General features: G+C 51.4%; 1 protein-coding gene across 1 annotated transcript in view; it reads left to right on the top strand.

The window, feature by feature from the left end:
• Anxa11 (annexin A11) overlaps window positions 1-24270 on the top strand; it is a 45347-nt gene that overhangs the window by 14368 nt on the left and 6709 nt on the right. The window contains exons 2-11 of the mRNA XM_052189905.1: window positions 13310-13372; window positions 14699-14811; window positions 17564-17950; window positions 19009-19096; window positions 19311-19405; window positions 19871-19984; window positions 21804-21894; window positions 22223-22302; window positions 22457-22513; window positions 24094-24187. Coding sequence (XP_052045865.1) covers window positions 13318-13372; window positions 14699-14811; window positions 17564-17950; window positions 19009-19096; window positions 19311-19405; window positions 19871-19984; window positions 21804-21894; window positions 22223-22302; window positions 22457-22513; window positions 24094-24187 — 1174 coding nt within the window. The 5' untranslated portion in view covers window positions 13310-13317. The remainder of the gene's footprint in view (window positions 1-13309; window positions 13373-14698; window positions 14812-17563; window positions 17951-19008; window positions 19097-19310; window positions 19406-19870; window positions 19985-21803; window positions 21895-22222; window positions 22303-22456; window positions 22514-24093; window positions 24188-24270) is intronic.

A 24270-nucleotide genomic window follows, 5' to 3' on the forward strand; every position in this document is an offset into this window, starting at 1 on the left:
GGAGGAGCTGTGGTCTTCTGGCTCCCAGCAGGAGTGGAGGAGGAGCCCAGTGCCCGGACATCCTCCCCTGAAGAACCTTTGCTCCTTGCTTTTCCTCAAAGCTTGTAGTATTGTCTCTCTGCCTCTGAGTTGGCAAGTGTGAGCTTTCCTGCTGGTTGTCTTTTCAGGCATCGGGTTGCCAGTAGGCTGTTCTTTCAACTGTCTGCTCAGGTGTTAGTGTTTCATCATCGTCATCATCATCATCATCATCATCATCACCACCACCCATCACCATCCATCACCATCACCTAGCGTGGACCACCTGTGTGTGTGTGTGTGTGTTGTATAAACATGTATGTACCTGTGTGTGTGTGTGCGTGTGTGTGTGTGCAGAAGTCAGAAGAGGACACTTGAGTGTCCTCCATCACTCTTTTCCTGTTCCCTTGAGGCATCCTCCGGGATCCTCCTGCCTCCGCCTCCCCAGTACTCAGACTCTAAGGTGGCTCTTAATGTTAGTGCTGGGATTAAAGCCAGGTCCTCAGGCTCACGCAGGAGCCCTTTGCTGCTGACTAAAGCCTCCCTCTAGCTGCTGTTTGTTCGCTTGCTTATATTTGCACATAGGATCGCATGTAGCAGAGGCCGGCCTCAGACTCATTACTGACCCAGACCCTTGACCTCCAGGTCCCCGGCTCAGTTGCTGAGTGATGGGGTTACAGGCATGCCTCACAGACCCCAGCTTTTGGGGAGCTCTTTGTTTTCCCTTTGGATTGTTTCTTGCTCGCTTCTCTAACCTTTGTGTTGAATGATAGGGCTGTCTGTTTTTCAATCCCTTTACACAGGTATTTCATTTGCTACTGATCTATCCAACTTTGAATATTTTGAATAGCTTCCCTTTTCTAAGACACTTCACTGCTTCCTAATTGTTCCATGTGTCCAGCATTTCCTTTCCGTTTTGCCTTACGAACAGATTTCCCCTGTGTCTCTGAGCATATCACTTGTATTCCCTCCCATAGTTCTCACCAATGGCTCTCGCCTCTCAGAGCCATCTCTTGGCCTCTCTTGGTCTAATCAGAGATCTTGTTCAGTGTGCTGTGATCCTGTGTTGTCTGTGGACACACAGTGCTGAGTCCTTGGGCGTGGCTCTCTACCGCTGCTTCTCCCTTGTGCAAAATCATCCTTTTGTCTGGCTGGTCTTCTGCACCGCAGCTACGTTAGGCTCAGGCATTGGTCCACCTAGAACTCTTACTGTTTTAGAGCCCTTGATAAAAGGAAGTGGGTCCTCCGTGAACCAGGAACCTGTGCTGGTGCAACGCCCTTTGCTTCATAGTGCTTGTAAGGAGGCAAGAGATCCAGGGTTGGTCCCTTGTTGTGTCATGGTGGCAAGCCACTTCCTCCCTGGTTGTCAGTTTCTCCATTTGTAAGCGGGAAGAAGAGGTGTGCTGGGTAGGAGGAGTAAACCGGCTCACCGCCTAGGGCCACCCTTGGCTTGCCAGCTGGGGAGCACACTCTGTTGCCTGCATGCATAAATCAGGTGCTTAGCTCCCCTCCCCACTGATGGCTGGGTGTGTTGCCTGACCACGGAGAACCCAGCTCTTATTGTGGTGACTCACGGTGACCATGGTGACTGTGTTGACCTATAATAAAGTGAGCTAGCCTTATCTGAGCTCCTTCTCCAAGGCAGGGGGAGCGCCCTTTGGTTTTTCGTTATAGGAATGATTTGTTGTGGTATCAGGGATTTGGTGCTTCTCTCGGCTGTATGGGCTGGCTGTCGACCCTCAGCCAGGAACGGGTCTGGAGGAGGGGCAAGGTGGCCACTTCCTTGCGTAGGTTGGTCTGCTATTCCTGTTCTCACAGACAAACTTAGTACATGTGCACATGACGTGAAGTTTACTGTGTTTACCGAGTTTAGGGGTGTAGTTCCGTGGCACTGAACACTCACTGCGTGCACCTGTCACCACAATCCATTTCCAGAGCTTTCTCGTCGTCCCGAGCTTACAGTCTCCAGTTAGCCATCTTCCATTTCCCTCTTGCCCAGCCTCCGAGGCAGCTGTGTCTCTCTGTTTTGAGTGGAATGAGGCAGCACTTACCGGTCCGTGACTGCCTGACTTCAGAGTGAGCGGCTGATTTTCTTTATCTGCTCGTCCCGCTAGCTGAGAGAAGTCTCGCTTTTGTTTGCGGGATCCTGTGGCAGGTCTGTTTTAGTTTTGTGTTGAGGAGTCGTGACCGTTCTCTACAGTAGCTGGCCTCATTATCTCATGGCTTGTCTAGCAGTTTGATCTCACAGTGTAGTCTTATTCTGCCTGTCATGGAGGGACTGTGAAGGTGTTCACAGGGTTGTGCCTTAACGGATGTGTGTGTGTGTGTGTGTGTGTGTGTGTGTGTGTGTGATCTGTTTGCTTGGCATCTCTGGTGCGGGTGGCCATTCCAGTCTTTGTGGCCCATTCCTCTGCCGGTGGGGCCATTGACTGCTTCTCTCCAGTTCTGTAGAGGGGAAGAATTTCCACTTGCAAGAGTACCACGCTCATCTAGTGTGTAATCGCAGTCACACCAGACTGACTCTGCCACAGGAGGCGACATTTCCAGGTTCTGGAGCATTGGGACTGAAGACTGGATCTAGGATAGATTTGGAGGATAATGGCCTTGTGTCAGGCTTCGGAGTACCTTTTCCTCCCACTCCTTTGATTGACCAATGGTGTCCTAATGTCCTTTGATCCCTGATGGCCAATCAGCCCTCCCACCCCCCTATGGGTCAGCTCCTGGTAATTAGATGCACTCTCAAGTTGGATGAGCACAAGATTTTGATCCTTTACTCCTTGTCTGTATGTCACGGCCTGTCTTCTGTGGCCACTCGGACTAAGTGAGTTGGTCTCAGCTTGGCTCCCACTGGAGCGAGGGGTCAAGCAGAGTTTCCCACGGTCCCTCTTGAGTTATTGGAAGGATGGCGTGGCACAGAGGCAGGAAGTGGCCACGGACAAGACTTAGTTGATGGAGCCTCTCAAGCCCAAGGGGATCTGGAGAAACCCAGTTGGGCTTTGCCAAGGCTGAAGAGACCAGACACCTTGAGGGGCTCTAAGATATTGCCGTTGGTCCACAATGCTGAGCCCATGACTAGCAGGTCCCTTTGACTGTGCTCCATAGATTCTCCTAGTAGACACTGTTTCAGACGTGGGGCGTAACCGATAGTGGGGAATGGTGACACAAAACAACAAACCTTGGGCTGGAGAGATGGCTCAGCAGTTAAGAGCACTGGCTGTTCTTCCGAAGGTCAGTTCCCAGCAACCACAGGGTGGCTCACACCCATCTGTTGATTGAATCTAATGCCCTCTTCTTGTGTGTCTGAAGACAGTAACAGTGTACTCATATATACATAAAATAATTAAGTCTTTTAAGAAAAAAAGAGAGGTAGGGGTTTCTATTAAAAAACAAAACAAAACAAAAAAACCAAACCTGCACTCCCATGACCCTTACTGTACTCAAATATGACCTAATCTCTCTTCCTCTCCCCCCTCTTGTTTTTATGTGTGTGTATGTGTGTCTGTCTGTATGTCTCTGTCTCTCTGAGTGTGTGTACAGATGTGTGTTCAAGTGCCCAGAGTCCAGAAGGGTATGTGTCCTGGGATTCAAAGCTAGAAGGCCAGGGTTCGAGTCCTGCCTCCACCATTCACTGGCTGTACCTACCCCATGTCTCATGCTGTGCAAAGGCCATTGGTTTTAGGTTTGTGGTAGGGTTGTTATAAAGTTAATTCCAGGTAAATCCCTTAAAGCTGGGTCTGGCATTTGATCAATGGTGATGATTAGCATGGCCTAATAAGCAGAGGCGATTTGAGGATCGAGTTAAGCAGTGGCTTCTTTGTGACAGGACTTTTCTGAGCTTTCGTGAACTGGGAGGCATCAGATAGAACCCTTAACCATATGTCCCATTTTATAAGGTTTTTGGATGTCTCGCTGTTCTCTCTTTGGCTTACCTTGATAGTGTGTCCAGTGTCGTTGGAGTCGGTTATCACAGTGCGGGCAGCGTTGAACTGTGTGTACATTGCGCTGCTTGCTTCTGTCTGGTGACCCCAGCTATGCTGGGGTTCAGGTTAGGCCTGATGAGGACTCCTGGGGACAGTGGATGGTAGGTACCCAAGAGTAGAGACAGTAGTGACATTGGACAGACTGGCTCCTGTGGAGAAGACTTGGATCCCATGTGGTCTAGCTTCCTGTGACGGTGTGTGGCTACCCCAGAGGTGATGGGTGTCCTGCTTTCTAGTGTGGTAAATGAAAATACATAGTTGGGGCCTTATTGTTCTCCCAGGAGCCAGACGTCAGTGCCTGTTGTGTTGAACCTTGCCTTTTGTGTGTAGGCCAAACATTGCTTGCTCCTATAAATTGACAGTTTTCCAACTGTGGGTCAAGACTATCTATTGAGAAAACATATTTCCAATGGTCTTGGGAACTGAGACACTGCTCAGTAGCAAACTTACAGTTATGAAGTAGCAACAAAAATAAATTTATGATTGAAGATCCTAAGACCATCGGGAATCTGTGTTTCCGATGGTTGCGACTCACAGATTGAGAGCGGCTGTATAGATGGTTGTCAGACCAAGTGAGAGGTGAGGTTTAAAAGAGTTAATGACACGAGGTGACATGGCCAGCCTCACTCAGCTACTAACCAGCAAGGCGCAGGCCAGGCCCCAGGCCTCTTCCTTCTCTTCACCTACCCAGGCTGGGCTTATGTTGGATTCTGGTTGATCATGGGGATAAGGTTGCTGGCCTTTGTGTCGTGGGGCATAGTCATCACAAATGTCTGGGACCATAGATAGAGGCTTGCTCAGGGCACCCTTGTCCATGTCCTTGGTTGGTTGGGCCTCTGGTCCCCTCGCCTGGACAGGTACCTTCAAGTGTTCCGTGCACCCACTTCTGTGTGTTGGCTAGTGTAGAATCTCAGGGTTAATGTGCGTGTGTGTGTGTGTGTGAGAGAGAGAGAGAGAGAGAGAGGGAGGGAGAGGGAGGGAGGGAGGGGAGGGAGGGAGAGAACTTAAAAGTCATAGTACTTAGAGACAAGAAAAATTACGCAGGAAGTAGTTTACAGTGTCTGGAGTTTTCTTAAACAAGCAGGGCAGTGGATAGGGCCTAGAGCGTCCTCAACCTTCCTAACACTGCGACCCTTTGATACAGTTCCTCGTGTTGTAGTGATCTCCCAACTATCCAACTATAAAATCATTTTGTTGCTACTTCATAACTATAATTTTGCTGTTATGAATCATGATCTAAACATCTGATATGCAGGATGTATTTTCATTATTATGACCAAAGGGGTCATGACCCACAGGTGGAGAACCGCTGGTCTAGATGAATCAAGATAGTGGCCTTGAAGCAATGTTTTTTATTTTTTTAACTTTAGGTTTTTTTAAAAAAAGATTTATTTATTACTATATGTAAGTACACTGTAGCTGTCTTCAGACACACCAGAAGAGGGCGTCAGATCTCATTATGGATGGTTGTGAGCCACCATGTGGTTGCTGGGATTTGAACCCAGGACCTTTGGGAGAGCAACCAGTGCTTTTAACCACTGAGCCATCTCACCAGCCCAAACTTTTTTCTTATGTACATTGGTGTTTGCCTATATGTCTATCTGTGTGAGGCTGTCAGAGCTCTGGAACTGGAGTTACTTACAGTTGTAAGCTGCCATTCAGATGCTGAGAATTGAACCCAGGGCCTCTGTAAGGGCAGTCAGTGCTCTTAACCTCTGAGCCCCGGCTGAGCCACGCCGTCCGTTCCTTGAAGCACTCACTGCTTTGCAGGAAGTTGAGGGTGGAGCATCTACTGCCCTGTTCTGCTCATTAGATCATCTGCATCAGCCTTTGCTCATCAGAGCCTCTGTCGTATGAGTCATTGCGTGAAACTGCAAGCCACTACTGCTTGTGTGGTGTGCAAGGCCAGCTCTGATGAGTCTGAGTGTGCCCGTGGTAGGTACTGGGCGTGTCTGGCTGCTCTCTTCCCCTGAAGCCATCAGCCTTGATCTTAGCTGGAATCCATAGAGGGAAGGATGAGTGTAGGTTGAGGAGGTACTAAAAGTTCCAGGAACCTCCAGTTCAGAACCTGTTCCCTGTACCACCTCTCCTGTCCTTGGAAGGAGGCTCACTGATGGCAAAGCCTCCTGGGACCATCAGACAAATGAGCCCTGTGGTTACCAGTGTGGGGACTCAGTCCTGTTTGGGAAGAGGGCAGCTCTTCTGACTGCTACCCCAGATCATGTTCCACCACTCCTGGCTCCTTGGGGATCCTGATGTGCTGTAGTGTCAAAACCAAGGGCAGAGGGAGCCAGATAAGTCTCCGCTCCGGCCTTGGTGACCTGGGATAGATATGTAAGTTCCAGGGTAGACACACACACACACACACACAAATATGAGTACATAAACACACACACATATAATTAAAAAGGAAAGGGAAAAAGGAGTTTGAGGCTTTGGGAAAGGGGATAACATTTGAAATAAATAAATAAATAACAAAAAACAAAAAACAAAAAAAATAGGGGGAAAAACAGTTTGAGGCCAGTCTGGGCTGCATGGCAACATCTTGTGTGTGTGTTTGTGTGTGTGTGTGTGTGTGTATGTGTTTGTATGTGAAAGAGAGAGACCGAGAGACAGAGAAAATATGAAAAAAACTTACCTGTTTTCAAACAAGTGAACCAAATACATAATACATATGTGTATGTTTATACATATATGCATAAATGTATACATGTATGTGTGTATTAAATTATAGGCTCGAAGGCTTAGTGGTTGTCTCTCAGAGAGGGGATAGTGTCCTGTCAGTTTGCTTTGAGTTTCTATAGATTTTATATTTTTAAAATAAAATTTACAGGATTTTGTGATTTTGAGATACCTTCTTCCTGGTTAGCCCAGGTTGGCCTAAAACTCATGATCCTCCTCCCAATACATCCTACTTTTGCCAAGTGATGGGATTACTGGCATGCACTAGCATGCCCAGTTTCTGCAGGGCTGGGGCTCAGGCCCAGGGCCTCACTGAGTCAGAAGCCGGTGCAGGACCAGCTGAGCTGCAGCTGCAGCCTGGCTCGTTGCTGGTTTGAGGTCCTGGAATACTTAGTTTTCTGGAGATGCGACTGCATTCATCTGCCGGTGGGCAGTTGTGAGGAACACTGCTACATTGGGATCTGAGCTACAGCCCCAGAGGCTTGTTTGTTTCTAGGAAGTGGGTGGGGCCTATATTGAGGGTGCCCTTGAGGGGAGTGTATTGAGATTCTAACCCTTCCTTTTCTCCCTCTCCACCTCTCTCTCTGTTGAAACGCCTGAAACCCTGTCTTAAAACGAACCTTTCTTCCTTCTAAATTGTTTATCTGTGGCATTTTGTTACAGCAACAAAAGGCTGACTCACACAGTCATCCTATAAGTGCCCCCCCCCCCACCCCCAGACAGGGTTTCTCTGTGTAGCCCTGGCTATCCTGGAACTCACTTTGTAGACCAGGCTGCCAGGCTGGCCTTGAAATTCTGTAAGTTTTTATCTTACTTGGCCCAGTACCAAGATCATACTGGTTGCTGGTTTCATAAAAATGTTTGGTTTTGTAAGAAAGTGCAAAAAAAAAAAAAAAAAAAAAAAAAAAACTCTCCCTCAGGTGTTGTACCGTTTAGCTTCCCCACAGCAGTGCTTTCGTTGTTGTCCGCAGCTCCAGTATTCGCTGGGTCTCTGTTCTGGGCACAGACATTCTTATAGCTGTGCGGTGTGGCCTGCTGTTTCCATTCCTAACAGGTGCCTCTCCTTGTACTGTCACCTCTGCGTACCCTGGGGAGGGGCCTTCTCTGGTCTCTTAGTGAGTCTCTTTATCACTTTCTCAGATCTATCTTTTAGGGATGCATTCAGCCATTGTGTAGTTTTGTGGGGTGTTTTGTTTGTTTTGAAACAAGCTCTTGTTATGTTGCATAGGCTGGCCTCAAATTCTTGGCCACTGGGGATACATCCATCCTCCTGCCTCAGCTTCCCGAGCACTTGAAATTACAGGGTTTAGCACCATGTCTGGCTTTCTTTCATTTACTTAGGAAAAAAAATATGTCAGCAAGGACTGTCAGTGCTGCAGGATTTGAACTGTTTATTTATGTGTTGGGTGAGAACAAGTGACTCTTTATACCCAACGGCCAGGGGAAACCAGGCTGTAGACCCTCCCTTGATAAAACCGGAAGGCCTGATTTGTCTGCTTGAGTGCCGAGGGGCTTCAGGCCCTGGAGTGGTTCTTTAGACCTCTGCCTGTCAGCATTAGCCAGGTGAGGTTTATGCTCTGTCTGAGAGGCTCCCTTTGGACCTGTACTTCAGGCCTGGTACCTCAGCCACCCTCCTGGTTCCTCCGGGCTGCCCACCCTATGCAGAAAGGTCTGTTTCTTCCCCAGCACCTGCGGCCAGCTCTTCAATTATCAAAAGCCACAATCCTTAATATTAAAAAAAAAGCTATTAGCAGAGTGTTCACTCTGAGCCAATCAATGTCAGGGACGACAGCTTGCTGATTAACATGATAATCATGATAATCTGAGAATCCTCTCTTTGGGCTGGTGAGGAAGTGACAAACATTTGCATATCCTGCCCCTGAGATGCCCTCATTGTAATTAAGCAATTAACAATTAAGAAAATTGGGACTAGAAGGGGCGTGGTGCCACATGCCTTTAGTCCTAGCATTTGGGAGGCAGAGTTACCCTGGCCTACAGAGGTCCAGGACAACCTGGGCTACACAGAGAAACTCTTGTCTCAAAAACAAACAAAAACAAACAAACAAATGTGTTCAGTACAGACACAGTTGAGAATATAGGGCCACAAACTTTTTGTTTTTTGTTTTTGTTTTTTCGAGACAGGGTTTCTCTGTGTAGCCCTGGCTGTCCTGGAACTCACTCTGTATACCAGGCTGGCCTTGAACTCAGAAATCTGCCTGCCTCTCCCTCCCAAGTGCTGGGATTACAGGCGTGCGCCACCATCGCCCGGAGGTCACAAACTTTCATGGCCAGTTGATACATGTGTGGCATATGTTACCCCAACAGGCTTGTCCCTAAAGCCAGTGAACCCTAAATTTCAAGGGTCCCTACCACCTAGGCAGAAAACAAGCTTCCAGAGTGGAATTCCTCTCCCCAGACTCAGCCATTCCCCACCCCGTCTGTCTGGAGCCTTGTGCTTCCCACCCTAGTAGGAAGAGACGGATATCTGAAGCAAAATTATCCTATTCCCACCCTCCCATTTCTAGGGACCCTGAAGAGACTGCCCCAGCAAACAGGCTAACAGTCTTAATACTATACAGGTGCCTCCGTGTCCTTATTAGTGAACCCCAGAGACTCCCAAAAGCCCCTGACATACAAGCCCTTTCATACTTCAAAAGAAGCCCCCCAGGTGGGTTCTGTATCGACTGGATACCCTGAGGCTTAGTTCTAAAGGATTCTGGGATGCCAGGATGTAAGTCTTCGAGTGGTGGTGCTCTTGTAGGAAGGAGCAGTCCCACACGTCAAGGCCCAGCACTCTGGCTTTTAACATTCTCCACAAAGGGCTTTTATGGAAGCACATTGTCCTGAGTAGTTTTACTTCAGCTTGTCACAGGCTAGACTCTTCAGAGAGGAGGGAACTTCAATTTGGAAAATGCCTCCGTCAGACTGGGCTGTAGGCAGGCCCATGAGGCAGTTTTTTAATCAGTGATTAATGTAGGCGGGCTTAGCCCATGGTGGGCGGTACCATTTCTGGGATGGTGGTTCTGGGGCCTCAGCGCCAGCCTTCAGGTACCTGTCCTGCTTGAGTTCCTGCCCTGACTTCTTTGTTGAACAGTGATACGGAAGTGTAAGCTAAAATAACCCCTTTCCTCCCCAGGTTGCTTTTGGCCATGTCTTTATTGCAGCAATAGGAACCCTAAGACACACAGTTAGGCTGGGGAGGGCCACAGCCGTTTGAATCTGCACCGTTGCATCGACATGGTCCCAGAGGGAAGGAAGGGCGACGCTCGTGCTGTCGTGTTCCCGAGAGAGTCAGAGCTGGAAGCTAGAAGTTCTCTAGAGGCAGGGTTATCAGAATTAGAGCCACATGCCTGTCCCATGCGGGTGGACTCTCCCATGAGGTCCCATGTTTGAATGCCAGAAAGCAGCATGTGGGACAGATGTGCCTGGCTGTCTGAATCACGTTAGCCTTGGGAAGTATCACTTACCCATGTGCCTTTTTATTCTGTTGAAGGAAAAGTAGAAGAAAGGCTTTGGTCAGGTGGGAGGTAGGTAGCAAGTAGGTCTCTTACATTGTCCCATTTGTCACGGAGTGCGAGAACTGGGAAGGGTGAGGTCCCTAGATGTTCTCATTCTGCCCCCTTGGGAACTGATGAGAGCCTGAAGGTCTTGGTGCTCATCTGGTGATTCTTGCCCTGGGAGTTGTAGGTGGTTAGCTGCAGGGTATTACACATCTGGCTCCCAGTGAGTACAGTATCTGACAGAGTGTAAGAGAGGAGGACGTGTGCAGACTGTCGTGGTGGAGAAGGCACAGCAGTCTTGGCACGGGGTGCTGAGGCTCTTCACGACCCTATGGACAGGGACCTTCCTGGAGCTAACCTTCTAAGGGCCATCCCAATTGGCTTACTGCCGTCATCCTGCCCCACCTCCTGAGTCTCTACGGCCTTCCAAAATATCACACTGTCTTGAGAACAGGTGTTCAAATTTTGAAGGGGACGCTTCCGATTCCCATCAGCTACTTGGAAGAACGTGATGCTGTCCACACCAAACCGAGAGAGCTAAGAGGATCACAGTGAGTCACCATAGCTGGAGACTGAGGAGCGATGGAAAACTGGGCAGACCCACCCTCAGGAGTCCCTGTAACGCCCAGAAAACCAAGTGCCCATGCAGTGGAGCAGGGAACTCCTGAGGGAAGAAGGAAGAGACCATTCTGCTCTGTGATCTCTGGGCTAGCCTGTGCTTTGGGTCTGGACAGGCCTCAAGAGGGAAATAGAAGAGGAAACAGAGCCCAACAATTCTAGGTGGAAATTGGTGCGAAGGAAAATGAACCAGGGGGTGAGGCCGGAAGCAGGGTCGAGTGGGAGGAAGGACCCAAGGTCACCGCAGAGGGAGTCTGCAGTGGGGTGGCCTTGGCTGCGCTCTTCCTAGGAGCTGGGTGCTACTTTAGCCAGGAAACTCCACCGCAGCTCCTCCAGGAGGGAGGGCTAGCCTCTGGTGTCCTGGCTGTCTCTGCTGAATGAGCGAGCCCTGTGTGTGTTATTTTTATTTTGGACAGTCCACCAAGGCCGTCTGGGGTGGAAAGGGGTAGCTTCGTGTGTGGTTAGAAGTGCCTGTCTGAATTGGACCTTTTCTGAGAGTTGCTTTCACCAGACGATCACGAACGCGTCCAACGCGTCCTGTCTGTATGTGGGAAGTGAGCCTCACCTCCAGCCTGTTTTCCTTCCCGAGGCCACTGGTGTGACCCAGTAACTTGTGTACAGTGCCAAGGGTGGTCTGTGCATGTGCACACCCCATACCTCTTAGTTTGTATGTTTCTGCCTTCTCTCTTTAAAAACAAAAAGGTTTTATTTGTGCGTGTGCGTGCGTGCGTGTGTGTGTGTGTGTGTGTGTGTGTGTGTGTGTGCAGTGTTAGGAAGGAACTACACATGCACAGAGGTCCTGAGAAGACAGCTGTGTAAAATGCATGGGTGTGTAAAGTGCATGGGTGTGTAAAATTCATGGTAGTATGTAAAGTGTGTTTGTAGGCTACCAGATCTCTCTCCCTCCAGGGTCATTTCCTATTGTATTGTCCACTGTCCTTGTGATTCTGTCTAAACTCCACCCCATAATTACCTGGCAACAGCCAGGTATGCCCCGCCTCACAGTTACCTGGCAACAGCCTGGTAGGCCTGGCCTACTATAAAGAGGGCTTCTCAGCCCCTCCTCTCTCTCTTGCCTCTCTTACTCTCTTAGATCTTACCTCTTACTCCTTTTGCCTCTCTCTTGCCCCTCTTGGGCTCTCCTCCCCTCTACCCCCTCTCCACGTGGGCCATGTGGTCATGGCCGGCCTCCACTTCTCTACTCTCTCTCCCTCTCCCTGCCTCTCTCTGCCTCCACTACCCCTTTAACTCCCATCCTCTGCCTTGAATAAACTCTACTCTATACCATGTCTGTGTGTGTCTGGTCCCTCGGGGGAAGGGATGCCTTGGCATGGGCCTGCTGGGGCACCCCCTTCCCCCACACCGCCGTATACCATATTCTCACACCTCTCTCTTTTTATGATCACGGTAGTCCTCTCTCAATTCAGGGACCAAAAAGAGAGGTGAAAGTCAGGTCCCCTTTGTGATTCCTTAAGGAAATTCTGCATCTTCCTAAGGACAGCATTCTCAGTTCCTCAGGGTAGGCAGGATGGGCAATTATAATATGTTAGATGGATACTGTCTAGACAGTAGTTATTAAAAAGGGGGCAGTACCATTACCTGAGAACTTATTCAGAATAGGAACCCAAGGAAGAGCCCTTGACGTTTTAATAGTCCCCTGGCACAAATAATGCCCCTTTGTGAAACAGAATGGCTGTCCTGGAACCTGTGGGCACAACCGTCGAAGCCATGTATTTCTCGTCGTGGCCTTGGCCTGCACCTTTGTGCTTCCTGCAGCTGCAGCAGTAGCAGCAGCACCTGTTACAGGGCAAGAGCAGGCAGGTTGCAGGGCAGCGGTTGACACTTGTTCCTCTGGGACATTTTAATTGACACGGGACGTTGCTGAAGCCTTGTGTACAGAGGTTGCTGAGAGCAGGTGTCCGTCCTGTCTGCTTCCCTGGCCTCGTTCTCTCCTTTGCGGCCTCGGTTCCACGTAAGTTAGTGGAATGCCCAGGAGAGACACAGTCCTGCCATTTAAGACTGTGACAGCCAGTCTATGCTTGCAACTTGGGTCTGAGCCAAGGGGGAGTGGGGTGGTGGGGTGGCGAGCTTGAGGGTTGTAGATGGGATGCAGGGAAACGGGTCCTACATGGTTGTGGGAAGGATAGTGATAAGGACAAGTAGACTTTGAGTCTTGGGCGATGCTCTATCTAGAATATGATGTCAGAGAGCAGACCAGACCCCAGATGCTTTGTACTCTTGTCGGCCGCGGAGACAGAAGCCAGACCTGGGGGTAGCAGCTGTCAAGGAATCAGGCAGCTGGCTTATGGTGTTGCACCCTCCTGTAGCCTCGTGACCTACCTGGAGGCCCAGCAGGGAGGTGTGGACTGGGGCATGGGAAGCTAATCCCTTTTGCCAGGGGTGGGGGTGGGGGGTGGGGCTGGCCCTGGACTCTGTTCCCAGGAAGGGGATCTGAGCAGGCCTGGTTGGGAGCTCCCTGGGCATGATCTGAATGCACCCTCTCTTCTTTTCCAGCTCTACCCATGAGCTACCCCGGCTACCCACCGCCCGCCGGTGGCTACCCTCCAGGTGCACCAGGTAAGAGGGTGGGGCAGGGAACCCTTTGTGCCAAAGGGACAGGGTGGGAGCTGGAGAGGCCTGGATAGGCCTGCTATACTCTGAGACTCCTACTCCTTGGCAAAATAGCTTCAGGGCTCTTTCCCTCCCCTGGCTGTCCCCAGGGGATGAGACTGGGAGTCATAACCTACAGGAGTGCCCTCCAAAGTGTTGCTACTGACACACCCACCCTATTTCAAGGTGCATGGTGTTGGATTTTGTAGCATCAGGGTTTCTTGCACTGAGGCCAATACCAAGGGTCACTCACTGTCCTTTTCTGTGTCCCCTTTCCTGTGGCTTCCAGGATACCCTGGTGATGGGTGGGATTGGCTCAGCTCTTCTTCCTTCTGAAGACCTCCCTGCCCCACCCTGTCCTGAAATGTTTCCTGAAAACATTTGGTTTCCATAGTAGTGAGGGAACTGTGAGGGCTTCTGGGTAAAGGGACAAGGGCCTCCGCAAGGATAGTTACCATTGAGGGAATCCAGCAAAAATGAACAAGCGGACCAGGAAAGGGCCGTAGCCCGTCACAGGGCACATCCAGCTAAGCTGGACCTTTCTCTGATTTGGCAGCAGGGACCTCAGTCCCCTCTCCAGCAGAAGCTCTGCCATCTGTGACATCATGTGTCCATTCCTCAGCCCTTTCCTCAGCAGCTGGAGGACATGAAGAGGTCACACTTCTGCACACATGAATGAGAGTAGTTAAGAGCCTTGCCCCAAGCTGGGTGGTGGCGGCGCACGCCTTTGATCCCAGCACTTGGGAGGCAGAGACAGGCAGATTTCTGAGTTCAAGGCCAGCCTGCTCTACAGAGTGAGTTCCAGGGCAGCCAGGGCTACACAGAGAAACCCTGTCTTGAAAAAACAAAAACAAAATAAAAAAAAGGAGCCTTGCCCCAGGACACAAAGCCAGCCATTTATGTGGTCTCCCAACCATCTCCTTGGTACTGTCCTTTACCGTGTCCCTGCCCTCTGATATGGCTCCGTTTCCCTCCACCTGAGAATCCTTAGCATTCCCGGAGCTCCTGGCTGTCAGGTGCACAGCGCCTGAAGATGGACCTGTCTTCTCACCCCGTGATGCTGGCTTTGTGAGCACAAAGCCTGAATCCCCACGGGGCTGGTCCTGCCTTCTTCCCCAGAATAAGGGAAAGGCTCCTCTGCTCTCCCTGACCCTCTTGTTCCTGTCTTTCTGGGTCTTTATAACGCTGGCTTGATGCTCTTGCTTGGTTATCCGAGTGGCCCCTCTGCAGCCCTCTTTTCTGCCCTGTCACTGGGTCAGGGACACAGAGCTGATGGCTTGGTGTTGCTTTCAGGTGGCGCTCCCTGGGGAGGTGCTGGCTACCCTCCTCCCAGCATGCCTCCTATTGGGCTGGATAACGTGGCCAACTATGCAGGGCAGTTCAACCAGGACTACCTCTCAGGCATGGTGAGTCAGGCCCCTGCCAAGGTTCCCCTGGGCTAGTGGCTGCAGGGTTATAGGGATCAAAGCTGCTTTCCCCCCAAGTCCCCAGCGAGGCCTCAGGCCTGTTGCTGTGAGCGCAGAATACTGAGCAGCAATTTAGAATATGCGGGTCATCTACTTAACACCACCCCACTCTGGCCCCCCCTTCCCCATCTATATTAGGGAAAGAGATGCTTGGCGCTGATGGTCTCTCAGGCCCTTGTGGCCCGAGGGGACTGGGCTAGGCTGGTTCCTGCAGGAAGTTTATTGAGAATTTCTCATGAGCTGAGAGCGAAGCCTGCAGGGAGGTGAGCGGGTGAGCGTGTGTGTGGAGAGCTGTTGGGGTGAACACATACAAGGCTGTTCTGGTTGGGACTTGGTGGCTATGTAGCAGGTAGGTTAGGATGTACTTGGTTTTTTTTAATTTTTATTTATTTATTTTGTTGTCGTTTTGCTTTTTAAAGGATGCTGACTTGTAGTCTGAAAACAAATGTGTGTTTAGGGGGAAACACTGCCAACTACTGGGTGCCCAAATTTATGCCAAGTTCTAGGTGCTGGGTATATGTGGATGCAGCAAACAAAACTCCTGGGCTGGAGAGATGCCTCAGGTCTAAAGTGCCAGCATTAGGCCCAGAGTGCAGTTCCTAGGACCCATGTGTACAAAGGCAGGTGTGGTCCTTGTAATCCCAGTGCTAGGGAGACAGAGACTGGCAGAGCCACTGGACTGGCTGACTAGCCCGTCTAGCCTGCGTGGGGACCTCAGGCCTCATTTATTTATGCTGATAAATGCTGTGCCAAAATATGAGGATTTCTTCTGCCTCCCCATGCACCTGCACACACACACATCTCAGTCCAGGCACACTTAGCGTCTGTGGCGAGGAGACAGGAAATAACATAAGTTACCAGATGACTATACTGAACAGTGGCAGGCACTGCTCTGGGCATTGTGAGCAAACGCTTAGCATTTGGTGGGTGAATTCATGAGGACTGAAGATTTCCAGCTCAGCCCAGGCAACAGAGAGACCCGGTCTTCAAAGGAAGGGCAGAGGTAGGTGAGGGAGAGAGGAGGAGATCGAGAAGATAGGAAAGTAGATGCAGGGCCCGGGTGGCATAGGCCCCTGACCTTAGCGTCTTGGAAAGCTGAAGCAGGAGGATCCCAAGTTCATGACCTGCTTGGGCTATGAAGTGGGTTCAAGGCCTGCCTGACAACTTAGACTTCTTAGTGGAAAAGAAAGAAAAAAGAAAGAAAGAGAATGGGGATGTACTGTCAGTAGTAGAGGGCTTGCCTAGCATGTGTGAGGCCGTAAACTCCAGCGCCAGCACAGGATGGAAGGGATAGACGGCATAGTAATAATACAGGGAAGGGTCAGAGGTGCTGGTGCAGTCATGTAGACTGAGAGACTTAAGGTGGGGATTGAAAAGGGACCCTGAGCCAGGTGGTAGTGGTGCATACCTTTAATTCCAGCACTTGGGAGTTCAAGAGCAGCCTGATCTACAGAGAAGGTTCCAGAACAGCCAGGGCTACACAGAGAGATACCCTGTCTCAAAAAGTTGAGGAGGAAGAGGAAGAAGAGGAGGAGGAGGAAGAGAGGGTGGTGGAGGAGAGCTCAAAGATCTGACATGGTAGAAAAATGTACTGTCTTAGTCAGGGTTTTTATTCCTGCACAAACATGATGACCAAGAAGCAAGTTGGGGAGGAAAGGATTTACTCAGCTTACACTTCCACATTGCTGTTCATCACCAAAGGAGGTCAGGACTGGAACTCAAGCAGGTCAGGAAGCAGGAGCTGATGCAAAGGCCATGGAGGGATGTTTCTTAGCGCCTTGCTTCCCCTGGCTTGCTCAACTTGCTTTCTTCTAGAACCCAGAACTACCAGCCCAGGGATGGCACCACCCACAATGGGCCCCTCCCCCTTTAACTCTATTGAGAAAATGCCCCACAGCTGGATCCCATGGAGGCACTTCCCCGACTGAAGCTCCTCTCTCTGTGATAACTCCAGCCTGTGTCAAGTTGACACACAAAACCAACCAATGTACTATGCAAATTTCTAGGGACAGTCAGTCCTTAAGGTGCCTGTGGGGCTGATGACCTTGGGGACAGTGAGGAGGCCTTGGTGGCTGAAGAGGGCAAGTGAGGGATAGGTAGGGTGAGGGGTGAAGATATTGGGACCCATGTCTCATTGGGCATAAGAGGCTGAGGTGAGGATTCTGGCTTTTGTTCTGGGCATGTGCAAACCCAGCTGGGCCTCACCTACCTCACCTCGACTGACTGTTAGCAGACTGATGTGACAGGGCCACCTCAAGCCTGCAGAAGGAACCTCTGTAGTTTCTGGGTCTTTGAGTGGTTAGCTCTACCTAGTTAGTGGGTCCTGGTTGGAAGAAATAGCCTCTTCTGTCAGGTTTCCATGCTTCTTGCAGAAGGGACAGATAGAGGTTCTGGTTCGCGTACAGAGCCCATGTCAGAGCCCAGCTGTCCCGCTCACACTGAGCGAGTGTATCTATCTGTGGCCAGATTGTCCTTGTCCCATAGTGGGGTGGCAGCAATGCTGAGCCTGACATGGTGGTGCCTGCATCCATTGCTAGATATGCATAGTGCTGGGGGTGGTGGTAGAGGTGGTTCTGAGGTGGCTCCTTACCTAGAGCCATTGTAGAACCCGTAAGGGGAGGGAGGGTAGACAGACAGGGTGCTGGTCTTTCTGGGCTTTTGTGTCTCAGGTTCTGCTTTGTATACTTGGCAGGCAGCCAACATATCTGGGACATTTGGAGGAGCCAACGTGCCAAATCTGTATCCTGGGGCTCCTGGGGGTGGCTATCCTCCAGTCCCACCTGGTGGCTTTGGGCAGCCCCCTCCTGCCCAGCAGCCTGTCCCTCCTTACGGAATGTACCCACCCCCAGGAGGAAACCCACCTCCTGGGATGCCCTCATACCCAGCATACCCAGGGGCCCCTGTGCCAGGCCAGCCTATGCCACCCCCTGGGCAGCAGCCCCCAGGGGCCTATCCTGGACAGCCTCCAATGACCTATCCTGGGCAGTCACCAATGCCACCCCCTGGGCAGCAGCCAGTGCCAAGTTACCCAGGATACTCAGGATCCAGTACCGTCACCCCTGCTGTGCCTCCAGCCCAGGTGAGTGCTAAACCAAACTATGGTCAAAAACAGGTCTCTGGCCCGGCCAATGAGGCTTGGGGGATTGAAGGAACAGGGAAGGCTCAGGCAACATACAAAAAGCATACAAAAAAGCTCCAATTTCTCTTGTGTACCCCACCCTAGGGCATGCTCCTTAAGGTCTGGAAGCCCTGCCCTGATGGTTGCTCTTCACATGACATTACTCCTGAGGCTTCCAGCCTCACGGCCGCATGCCCAGTAGGCCCCTTATGTGACTTCCTAGACAAACGGGAAGGATTCTCAGGCTCCTCTCTGGATAGGGAAGGTTGGCAGCTCCTCCAGGGTTTATTTTGGCTCATTCTGGAGATCAGTCCATGTTTGCCGTGCCTAGAATTCATGGTCATGGTTGCACGGCCAAACCAGCCAAGCGCAGGGCTGGTGGTATGCTCTGGCCGGCTATTTTTAGACTATTTTGGAGGGTCCATTGCCTCCTTGCTTCTGTTCCGCTGTGGCGCAGCCCACTCTTGCCCGCCCTGAGCGCCTGCCCACTGTTGCTCCCGTCTGTTCTCTGAGCACGCCCCTTATGATTGCCTTGGTAACAAGTGTGTACTAGCCCCTAGAAAGGCTCCTCACTAGGCTACGATAAGCCTGTTTGTGAACACCCGAGGGGAGCACACCTTAAAAAGGAGGAAGGTCGATTAGGGCTCTTAGTCCCCATCGATGGCTTCTTGGCCTTGTGACTGTGGGCCTGTGGTGGGGGGCACTTGGTGAACCAACGCTCTCTACTGCATAGCAGACAGGAAACAAATAACAGGAGAGGCGTGGGCCCCAATATCCCCCTTCAAGGACCTGCTCCGCCTCTAGTGACCTAATATCCTTCCAGCTGCTGCTTCCTAAACACCACCATCAACACATGAGCCTTGGGCCTGTTTGTGTCCAGTGCTTTTGGTTTCCAGCTCCTTTAGGTTCCTCGACGCTTAGAGAAAGGGGTATTTGGGAGATAGGAGGAGGAAGAAGAGTCTTACACCTTGGGGTGGCATGGGTGGGCCATCTTACCTGTGCCTATTTGTCTTGAGTAGTTTGGAAACCGAGGTACCATCACTGATGCTTCCGGATTTGACCCCTTGCGAGATGCTGAGGTCCTGCGGAAGGCTATGAAGGGCTTTGGTAAGAGGCCAGACTGAGTCCAGTCCCACCCTTGCCCCTAGTTCCCTGTGCAGGTCATGGTGTGGGAGGGGCAGGCAAGCCTGGCCCCCGGGAGATGGAGGAGGAGCCACGTTAGATGCCCAGGAGGGGGAATGGGAAGCCCTAGGCCGGGAGAGTCCGTGGCCGTAGAGCATCCTCATAACCCATGGTGTGCCTACTCCTTCTTCTTTCCTAGGAACGGATGAACAGGCCATCATCGACTGCCTAGGGAGCCGGTCTAACAAGCAGCGGCAGCAAATCCTCCTGTCCTTCAAGACGGCCTATGGCAAGGTGAGGTGCAGAGAGGGAAGGCAGGAAGACCGATGAGGCCTGGTTCTCCCAGGACGAGCTTCAGGGCCTGCACCAGCATAGCTACGGGTCCACTGGCTGCTTTTCCACAGACTGGGGCCTAGTGAGGCTGGATCTCCAGGATGGACACTGAGCTTAGTTAGGGCTGGTTCAACAGTCTATCGCTGGTCCTGCCAAGATGAGCCTGCAGATGCATCACTTCTTCCCTGCCTGGCCTCTCTCTCCCCTTCTCTGCTCTCGGGCTTCCTGGGAGGTTTAGTTGATATAAGTGCTTTGTGGGGAAAGGCTTCAGGGGACTATGTTTTGATAGTCCATTACATAAATACTGACTGTCAGTGCTGTAGCTCAGGCTCCTCCCCCAGGGCCTTGACACCGCCAGCTCTGTCATCTGCAGTTCATCTGTGCATTTTCAAAACAAGCTTTCAATCTGTTTAACTCTCCGATCAGGATTTGATCAAAGACCTAAAATCAGAACTGTCAGGAAACTTTGAGAAGACTATCCTGGCCCTGATGAAGACCCCGGTCCTGTTCGATGTGTATGAGATAAAGGAAGCTATCAAGGTATGTCACTGTGCTTGTGTGAGCCTGCCTTCAGGTGTGTGCAAAGCCACACCCCAGGCGGAAAGGGGCTGGGTGACGTGTTACCCACTTACCAGTTGCTACCTAGCCTGACTTCAGTGCATTCCTGGCGCTACAGCCCGTGAGCGTTAGGAGGAACAACTGGTAGTTTTTCTAAGATGCAAGCCATTTCCTCACAGGAAATACCTATGTCTCCATCTCAAGAAATAACCAAGGTTGTGGGGGACATTGGGGATGAGGAGAAGGGTCCCAGGTTGTCCCAGGGCTCTTATTAGCAAATGACAGCAAGTCTGAGGAGCCCAAGCGGCAGAGGCAGGGACCCAGGTGAGGGTGGGAACAGGTAGGGCTAGAAGCAAGGCAGCGAAAGACAGAGAAGTCTTACCTCATTCCTGCCTGCCATGCCTGTCCTACGCTGCATCTAGAGATGTCTGTCCCTACTTCTGTGTACAGCCCAGACATCCAGCTCTAGAGCCGAACGAATCCCACACAGGGCCAGATCCTGCAGCTTAGCTTGGGCTCTCTCTCTTCCTAGGTCTAGTTTGATTTTGACCATGAGCCCTGTCTGGGCTCTACAGCCATATGGCTGTGTGTGTCTTGTGAGGAGAGGGTCCCTCTCTAGTCAGGTACCCCAAAGAACTACTCACTCAGAGGCATGCTGGGCACAGATCCTACCTCCACTGGAGGCTGGGAGTTTTGTGCGTGGTCTGGAAGGGAAAGGAGCCTGGATGAAACCCTGCTGCCTGTTAGGATCTAGAGGGTGGTAAGGGGGGTCAGGATGGCAGTGTGGTCTGGGCCCAGGCGTGGTCAGTACCCACCTCCAGCATGAGAGGTCGGTGGAGTTCTCAAACACAGCAGGCAAGGGGCCAGCTGTGCCAAACAGCTGGTGTGTACCGGAATACCCGTGAGTGGAGACAGTGGGTGTTATTTCAGGGCACATGGGGAGTTTCAGGTAAGGTGCTAACATGCACATCTTTGTGAGTCCCAGTAAGCTGCTGGTAGCATGCAGGCGGTGATAAGCATAAAACCACCGTGTCAGCTAGATGTCCTGCAGACATTAGCCCATTTAGTCCCATTAAGGACTCTTTAGGGGCCGGAGTGAGCAGAGGTCCTGAATTCAATTCCTAGCACCCACATGATGACTCACAACCCTCTCTACAGCTACAGTGTACTCATACACATAAAATAAAACAATAAATCTTTAAGGATTCCTTTTGAGGTAGATCCACATACATTCCCTTTATAGCCAAGAAACTTGGCACAAAAAGTCAAGCCCCTTGCCTGAGGTCACATGGTGAGCTGCAGAGCCAGGATTTAGCCTGCTATAAAAGCCAAGCCTCTGACCCCACTTTCTACCTCTGCGATCTGGGGCACAGCCGTTCATTCCTCTCTCCTGACTTCTTTTCCTAGATATCTCCAGACAGCTCACTCGGGACTCTAGCCTTTTTTACATCCTTTATTTGGTCTCGCTTTTGGACTTCCTCCCTACTCCCCATGTCTTTGCTATCTCACTTAGAACCTGAACTTGGAGGAAACAGACACTTGATCTGCACCTCAGCCTGACCCAGCAAGGGTTTCACACACACACACACACACACACACACACACACACACACACACACAAACTCCTGGACCATGGTGACCCTCATGTGAGACCTACTCATTGGAGCCAGGAGGGGAGCTGACTTTTGAGGCATGAGTAGTGTGTGTGGGTCAGGGGGCCTCTGTTCCTGAGTGGCACCTTTCTGGGCTCCCATAAGATCCTGGTCACCAGCATGAGCTGTGTTCTTTCTCTGCTGTCTAGGGGGCTGGTACTGACGAGGCTTGCCTGATTGAGATCCTCGCTTCCCGAAGTAACGAACACATCCGGGAGCTAAACAGGGCCTACAAAACAGGTTGGAAGCTTCCTGGCCCTCTTGTCCTTGGACTTCTTGTCCCCTGTTTCCTGTCACACTCAACTCCCTGGGCTTTGACCCAAGGCCCAGCCCTGCCTGCTGTTTACACACAGGGCAGGTGCCTATGGTTGGAAGGGGCTGAGAAAATCTTGAGTGGATTTGGGCCAGGTCTGACCACAGGTCAGCTGCTCTGGGCCTGGAACGTTACATGGGTCACCTGTCTCCTCCAGCCTGGGCCCCCTGGACCCTTGTCATGCCAATGCCCCCACTAACCGTGTCTTCAGAGGTAAGAGATCTATTGGATAGACCCTGGTGTCTGTCTTTTCAGAGTTCCAAAAGACTCTGGAGGAGGCCATTCGAAGTGACACATCAGGACACTTCCAACGGCTCCTCATCTCTCTCTCTCAGGTACCTTCCTCACCACAGGGCACTAGGGAGGGAATTGGGGGGGAGGCGGGGTGCAAGGGGCAGGCTGGGGGATCAAAGTACTGGCAAACGAGTGAGGGAGGGGGTGGTGTGGTCTTCCAAAGAGTGGCATGGCCTTATACCCTTTTCCTTTCAGGGAAACCGTGATGAAAGCACAAACGTGGACATGTCCCTTGTCCAGAGAGATGTCCAGGTGAGCCTGGTGGCTGGCGAGGTGCCCGTGAGGGCTAGGTGAACCCGTGTGGGCTCACACCTCCTGCTCTGTGGCTAGGTGCCCGGAAGTGGAAAGAGCGAAGGATACTGGTGGGTCCCGAGTGCTGCGGGTTTGGGAGGTGCTCGGGGACTTGACATTGAGCAGGGCTCCCAGTTTCCTGGGTTTCCCACCTGTGAGAGGGACATCAGGGACATAAATGCTGCCACTGTTAAAGATCACGAGGATGTGTGCGTCCTCCGCAGGTACCGTTAGGTGTGAGAAGGTACCTGTCTGTCCAGCTTCTAAGTTTGGGGGCTTAGAAATGAGCAGTCCTTAGCCCTGCATCCTTAAATTTCTGCCCTTGTCACTGAATGAATTACAGACGGAGGGAGGAAGTCCAGGCAGCTGAATCCCTAGCTTTATCAGTTTGTATTGCCTGGGGGCTAGTTGAGACTACCCTACCTTAGTGAGATGGCCGGACCTCACCTAGCCTTCCAGGGAAAAGCTGGCTGTGGGTCTGCCTCCACCTCCTCCTCCTCCTCCCTTCTTGACCTGCTCAGCCTCACCTTGGGCTGAGGAATCTCAACCTGAGAGTCTCTAGGGTATCAGTGCCCTTAATTTCCATGATTGTCTCGGGCCAGGTCACAGATTGATGGCTATCTGGGGCTCAAACCTTCAGGTTTGAACAAGCTGTTAAGCTGTTCAAAGCACAGCAAACAATAATGATATACGAATGAGGAAGGACTGATGTGGCCCACATCTGGGGATTTTTTTTTCAAGATTTATCTTTATATCTATGGGTGTTTTGCCTGTGTGCCTGTCTGTGAACCGTGTGTGTGTGTGTGTGTGTGTGTGTGTGTGTGTGTGTGTGTGTGTGAGCGTGAGCCTGGTGCCCATGGCAGTCAGAAGAGGGTGTTAGATTCGCTGCCTAGTCATTGCTTTATCCCTGTAACTGACTGAGCATGATAGTCATTGTCACACATGCTTCTTATAGACAGGGACGCTGCTTCTCATGGTTGGGCAATTTCACAGAAATCTGGCGGCTGGCTCAGTCCAACCATTGGGTCTGCCAGCTGCTGAACTATGTTCCTCTGTCCCTCTAAGAAGTGCTGCCCCCGAGAAGTGGGCCAGGATCTCTCTTAGTTTTCCCTATTCATTCTTTTCTCTCTGTTACATGTGCATGTGGCCCCTTGAGCTTCAAGGCCATGATATCTAGTCAGATCTAATCCTTTTTTTTTTTTTGATCTGAGGAGAATGAGGCTCGGGAGTGAGAACCAGCATCCCACTGCAGCCTGCTTCAGAGCCAGGGCCCGAGTCCAGGCTTCTCTTTCCTCCTCAGTGGTGCCTGATGCTGGCTGGATCCTCTGTGCTACGAATGCACGGACAGATGAGGGGGGTTCTGGGGTCTGGGTCTGCAGTGAGCAGGGCCAACAGGGATCAGCAAACTGGTGCTCCTACTGCCAGGGCCTTGCTCCTCCCCCAGCCCCCAGTGGACTTGACAGATGGCGGCCTAGGTGTTCTGAGCCTGGGACCTGAATGATGCTTGCTGGACACATGCCTCTCCCTCCCTTCTCATCCAGGAGCTGTATGCAGCTGGGGAGAACCGCCTGGGAACAGATGAGTCCAAGTTCAACGCCATCCTGTGCTCCCGGAGCCGGGCCCACCTGGTGGCAGGTAAAGACAGACTTCTGGGCTGGTCCGGTGAGAGCAGACAGGACATTGCCGGCAGGATATGTGGCTGATGTCCTCTGCATGGG

The sequence above is a fragment of the Apodemus sylvaticus genome, chromosome 8 (assembly GCF_947179515.1).
Source record: "Apodemus sylvaticus chromosome 8, mApoSyl1.1, whole genome shotgun sequence".
In the NCBI taxonomy this organism is placed as follows: Eukaryota; Metazoa; Chordata; class Mammalia; order Rodentia; family Muridae; genus Apodemus; species Apodemus sylvaticus.